Below are 6,000 nucleotides of genomic sequence, written 5' to 3'. Positions count from 1 at the left end.
GCGGCCCCAGGAGAACATTCGAGGCAGCAGCGGCGTTAGAAGCCCGGGGTCTGTTCGGTATTTGAATAGCACAAAGGAACCGCCTTGGTCTGATTGGCCAGCCCCGTGGCCCCGGGGCGGGCAGCGCCTGTCACTCGGGAGGCTCTGGGCACGCCGATTGGCTTATCGGGTATGGGGCGGAATCCGGACGCCCGGCTAAATAGCTGGGGCCGGGCCGGCCGAGGCTCATTGCTTTGGCGCCGTCTGGGGAGCACGGTCCTGCGGTTGGCGCGCAGCGCATGGTGGCAGCTCCTCTCGGAGCGCAGCCGACCCGCTGATCCGGGCTCCGTTTCCCCTGCCCAGCGCGCCCCGGCGGCCGGCTGGAGGCCGAAACAGCAGCCGCATTAGGAGCAGCAGCGGCCGCGGCTGCTCCGCCGCAGCCGTCTCCGCGGGAGCATGGAGTGCGCCCTGGACGCCCAGAGCCTGATCAGCATCTCCCTGCGCAAGATCCACAGCTCCCGGACCCAGCGCGGCGGCATCAAGCTGCACAAGAACCTCCTGGTATCCTACGTGCTCCGCAACGCGCGCCAGCTCTACCTGAGCGAGCGCTACGCCGAGCTCTACCGGCGCCAGCAGCAGCAGCAACAGCAGCAGCCGCCTCACCACCAGCACCAGCACCTCCCGTACGCGGCGCCGGGCATGCCGGCCAGCGCGGCCGACTTCGGCCCGCTCCAACTTGGTGGCGGCGGGGACGCGGAGGCGCGCGAGCCGGCCGCCCGGCACCAGCTGCACCAGCTTCACCAGCTCCACCAGCTGCACCTCCAGCAGCAGCTGCACCAGCACCAGCACCCGGCGCCCAGGGGCTGCGCGGCGGCGGCGGCCGGGGTGCCCGCGGGCGGCGCGGGGGCGCTCTCGGAGCTGCCCGGTTGCGCCTCGCTCCAGCCGCCGCACGGCGCGCCCCACCGCGGGCAGCCCTTGGAGCCGCTGCAGCCGAGTCCTGCGCCTCTGCCTCCGCCCGCGCCCGCCGCGCTCTGCCCGCGGGACCCTCGCGCCTCAGCCGCCTGCTCCGCGCCCCCAGGGGCCGCCCCTCAGGCTGCTGCTGCCGCCTCCCCTCCCGCCTCCCCGGCCCCCGCCTCCTCCCCTGGCTTCTACCGGAGCGCGTACCCGGCCCCCTCGGACTTCGGCGTGCACTGCAGCAGCCAGACCACCGTGCTGGACCTGGACACTCACGTGGTGACCACGGTGGAGAACGGCTACTTGCACCAGGACTGCTGCGCCTCCGCCCACTGCCCCTGCTGTGGCCACGGCGCCCCGGGACCCGGCCTGGCTTCCGCCGCCGGCTGCAAGCGCAAGTATTACCCTGGCCAGGAGGAGGAGGACGACGAGGACGCGGGCGACCTGGGAGCCGAGCCCCCCGGGGGCGCCCTGTTCGCCCCCTGCAAGCGCGCCCGCTTCGAGGACTTTTGCCCGGACTCGTCCCCGGACGCGTCCAACATCTCAAACTTGATCTCCATCTTTGGCTCAGGCTTCTCGGGGCTGGTGAGCCGACAGCCGGACTCCTCGGAGCAGCCGCCACCTCTCAACGGGCAGCTGTGCGCCAAGCAGGCGCTCGCCAGCCTCGGCGCCTGGACTCGAGCCATTGTCGCCTTCTAGGGACCCCCGAGGGCACGGGGACCCGGGGTCCCGCGGGGCTGGGGCCAGACAAAGACTCGGCCAAGGGAGCGAGAGGAGGGAAGGAACGGGTGCCCGGCCACTCGGGGCTGAGCGTGGGGACAAGCAGGGGAAGGCGGCGAATGTTTTATAAATTGTAAAATAAAAAAAAAAGAAATCTTAAGATCTTGGACTTTATTTTTACAGAGAGAAAAAGCGCCTATTTAAGTATGCTTTGTGTTTCTCCTCCTGTTTTTTTCTTTCTTTTTATTGTAGAGATTGCAGTGGTGTTTAGCGAGGAGCCAGCCACGTGAGGGAGGGCTGTTGCCCGGAGGAGGTGCGGGGCAGCCGGGGGCGAGGCCGGGCGCGCCGGGGGCGCCGCGCAGGAGGGCGCTGGGCCCGGGACGCTGATCCCAATCGGTTGTCAGACCCAGGAAGCCCGGCGCTGGGTCCTCCCGAGTCCCTCCACGGGGTGAGGAACGGGTCTTGTGAAATCCTCAGCAAAAACAAAGGCAAATTCTATCTCCGAAAGGGACGTTTGGGTCACATTTCCTCTCTAGGGGCGGCCTCCAAAGTTCGCAAAATGAGAAGGCAGAAATGAAAACACTTCAACTTTTTTTTTTTCTTTTTTTCCCGGCGGGTGTCTTGAACCCCTCCTCCCCGCCCCTCTGGCTCCGTTCTCTTCCCCTCCTCCGCTCGTCTCCTGGACTCAGGGGTGGCGCCGGACACCCCGACACTCTCGGACACTGTTTGGGGACGGGGTGGGGGGCGGGCACCTCGGACTACATTTCCCATCATGCCCCGCACTGCGGTCCTCACCAAACAAAAAAGGAAGTCGATTCCTTCACCTGGATCCCCGGCGGCCCGGAGGGAGGGAGGGAGGGAGGGCGGGGCCGGGACCGCCGCCTGCGTCGGAGACTTCACCAAGTTCCTGCTCAGATGTGGTGTTTGTGTCTGTGCTTCCAAGTTGCGCGGTCCCGGTTCAGCCTTCGGTTGCATTTCATGAAACCAGCATTGTTCGAGCCTGTGGTAACCCCGTCCTGTGTCTTCAGCTCGCTAGATTTTGTTTAATTTAGAGCCTCTTGTTGTAAAAAGGTGGGCGTCTGCAGCCCCTCGGGTTCTCTGCCATCAGCCACATGTGAACTCCAAAACCAGTTGCCAACGCTTCCTTTCTCGGCCCTTCTCCCTCCGCCCCCTGTATTTTCGTGCATACTGAAATTGTACATCACCGGGTAAAACTGTTCAGATTGTTTAAATTTATAACCTTAATAAAAAGTCGATTATAGAGGATGGCGGTGCCTTGTTTTCAGGTCGGCCTGGAGGTGGGGAGCATTGAGGGAGGGGGGAGAGACCCCTCCCAGCTCTCCTGGCTTTAGACGGGCAGGGAACTGCAGGGCCAGGAGTGGGAGCAGGAGGGAGTGGGGGAGGCTGGTTGTTGGGGATGAAGCCAGTGCTGCGGGCCTCGGGGTAGGGGGCCTCCTCCCGAAAAGAGACTGCCCCCCTCCAAAGAAAAAAAAAACACGGCGGCCCCGGGTCGCCTGCAGGAAGCCCAGCCAGCCTGCAGCACATTTCCTGCCCCGTCAGGGACCCAGGGCCTGGTTGGCCTCAAGTCTGCGCTCCCGCTGCAGCCGGGAAGAGGAGCCGGGGAGGCCGGGTGGGTGGGGGAGGGACCCGGGCCACGCCCCCTCCAGCTCCTTGCCTCCGCCCGCACGTCGCAAGTCGCACGTCTAGGCTGGAACTTGGGGAAGTTTTTTCGTTTTCTTTTCTTTCTTTCTTTTTTTTTTTTTTTTTTTTTAAGTTGAGTTTGTTATCACTGCTCCGTGCCACTTGGTGGTGTGCTGGCGGCGGCTCCCTCCCTCCTCGCGCCCCTCCCCTCTCCCTCTCCCCTCGCTCCGCCCGCCTCTCTCCCTCCCCCGTGGATGGAGCAGGAAGGCTCCGGGCGCGCTCTCCCCTCTGACCACCTACGGAATGACCTCAGAGTGGGAGGCTGTGCCAAGGCCCCGAGGAGCAAGCTCGCCTTCTCCCCGCTGGAACCAACTCGCATCTGGAGCCGCGGCTCGGGCCCGGGGGCGCGCGGGGTGGTTCCCGCTTTGCAAACGGGGGGTAGCAGAGAAAGACGGGGAAAAAAAGAAGGAAGGGAAAAACCGAAGTGGCTGCTTGCTGTCTGTTTGCTGTGTCTCTCTCGGTCTCTGTGGCGCGCTGTCTCCCCAATGCTCTCGCGCTCGCTGCCTCGCCCCTGCGCTCCCCTTTCCCGCACCAGCCACCCCCCAGCACCACTCACGGCCCCCCCGACACCCGCAGAGAGAGGAGAGGCTGCTTGCGAGACCCCACCCTAGACTCCGAGAGGCAGACGCAAGCCAGTCCTAGGGGTCCTCTCGGCTCTGGGTCCCGGTGTAGCGCGAGGCGAAGTTCTTGGGGACACTCCGAGCGTGGGGGGCCGCCAAGGTCCGCGATGGGGGTGGGGGGAGAGGGAGGCTTTGGAGGCGTGAGTTACAGGAAGGAAAGGCACTACCTTCACACACACACACACACACACACACACACACGAGCTGTTTCTCGGCACCCCACGGGAAGGGTCGGGAGCTTCCGGGGTGGGGGGCGTGTGTCTCCCCACTCCCCATCTTTCCCGGCTGAAGGCAGCGCTGTTGGGTGCTTGCTTTTGATTCAATCCACCAAGCCAGTTGCCAGAGCTCCCCCTAGCGCCGCTTCCCCGCCTTGCAGCAACTGAGGCAGGGAGTGGGCGAGGCCGAGCCGGGGCGACGGCACTGCGGGGGGCGGCTAGGCTCGCACCTGGGCGCCGCGCCGCGCGTGGGTCCTGCCCCGACGGGAGCGCGTGGCTGGGGCTGCGCGCGTCCCCGCCCCAAGCCGGCCTCGCGGAGGCGGCACGTGGCCGGCCGCCTTTGTTGGGAGCGCCGACCTAGGCACGGCAGGGCCCGGCAGCTCAGGGGCTTGGGAGCCCCCGCCCCACTCTCTCCAGGTCCGTAGGGCTCGGAACTCCACAGGACCCCGACCAGGGTTCTCCTCCGTCTGCCAGGGTTTCTGAGCTCCAGCTGCGCCCAGAGACGGCGCGTGGGGCGCAGTGACGGAGGGGCGGGGGCGGAGCGCTCTGGAGCTCCCAGAGGAGGGGTGTCCGTTCCCCTGATCTTTCCAGGGCCCAGGAAGCAGGGGCAGCCGCCCCGAGCACGGTCCGCAGTGACCCAAAACAACCCACCGCCATCTGCCTCTCGCACTGAGGCATGGCGCACAAGACCAGCACAGCCCTGGCATCGCACTGCGCGCCACACGGGACCAACCAGCCGAGCGCACTGCCCCCACACCGACGCTCCAAGGGGCATCCTCGCTCCACTCAACGCCCCTCCCTCCAGTCCTAGCACCGCACGCAGCAAGCCCGCGGGAATATCCGGAGAGACTGTACTCCAGCACAGCACCGGATGGGGGCGGGGGGCGCACATGCCTGGCCTTGACAGTCTTCCAAAGGGGAGAGGGCAGGGGTCCACAGACAGCCCTTCTCCAATAAAAAGACCCGGTCAGACCACAAGAGCCCCCGACAGGACTTGGGGTGCTGCTTGGGGAGGTAGGGAGATTGGAAGAGACTGGAGGGCCCAGGGAATGGGAGGGGGGGGGCTTCCAGAAAACAGCAGCTCTGGAAGCCAGAGCTCCAGCAAGCCCTGGTGCCCCGGGTAGCCAGCACCCAGCACACCCACGGCCCCTAGAACACGGCAGGTCCCGCCCCTGGTACCTGGTGGAGGGCTCAGCCAGGCTCCCACCTGTGCTCCCAGGCAGGCGCCGCTGCTCGGATGACAGCCCAGGCCTGAAAGAGCCGCAGGCTGCCCTCCACAGCAGCCAGGGGTGGGGGCTGCCCGGCTCCCAGGGCAGCCACTGTGCCAGGCGCTGAGATCCCAGGCCCCTACGGTGTGCCCCTGGTGTCTCTCCACGCACTCGGGAGCGCTCCTTGCTGCTGCGCCTCCATCGCTGAGCACAGGTGACAGCATCCACCTGGGGCCTGGCCCGTGCAGAGCGCCTGGCTGGCCGCCTGGGGAAACAAACAGCCTATAAAAGAGCAGTAAAGCCCCTGGTGTGGGTTCGCGCAGGTTCCCAGCTCCTCTCTGAAATAGACACTGTGGCAGCCTTGTTTTAGAAACGAGAAAACTTCCAGAGAAGGGGCCAGTGTTCCTGTTGGGGTTCACAGTCCAGCGGGGGAGAATGTAAAACAGGCCGCCGCACAGAGCGAGCAGGTGACCCTGGTGCTGGCTGAGTAGTGATGTTGCTAAGTCCCAGCTGAACCCAGACTAGCAGGTTAGGAGCACCCTCCACCCCCACCCCAGTGCTTGATGCTCTGCGTCCCAGAACCCAGGGATAAAGAGAGACAGG

The 6,000-nt window shown here is 65.6% G+C and overlaps 1 protein-coding gene across 1 annotated transcript; it reads left to right on the top strand.

Annotated features, from left to right (window-relative positions):
- The first annotated feature begins 214 nt into the window (after positions 1–214).
- On the top strand, positions 215–2,914 carry IER5L (immediate early response 5 like). The gene has a single exon (XM_059658276.1). It carries the CDS (start codon positions 436–438, stop codon positions 1,630–1,632), a length of 1,197 nt encoding a protein of 398 aa, XP_059514259.1. The 5' UTR covers positions 215–435; the 3' UTR covers positions 1,633–2,914.
- Positions 2,915–6,000: the final 3,086 nt, after the last annotated feature.

This window comes from Myotis daubentonii, chromosome 11, assembly GCF_963259705.1.
Source record: "Myotis daubentonii chromosome 11, mMyoDau2.1, whole genome shotgun sequence".
Lineage (NCBI taxonomy): Eukaryota > Metazoa > Chordata > Mammalia > Chiroptera > Vespertilionidae > Myotis > Myotis daubentonii.
Note: the sequence above shows the minus strand (reverse complement) of the source record. Positions and strands in the feature narration are given on the sequence as shown.

Coding starts and splice junctions, on each gene's coding strand:
- IER5L (XM_059658276.1), top strand. CDS start 436: ATGGAGTGCGCCCTGGACGCCCAGAGCCTGATCAGCATCTCCCTGCGC.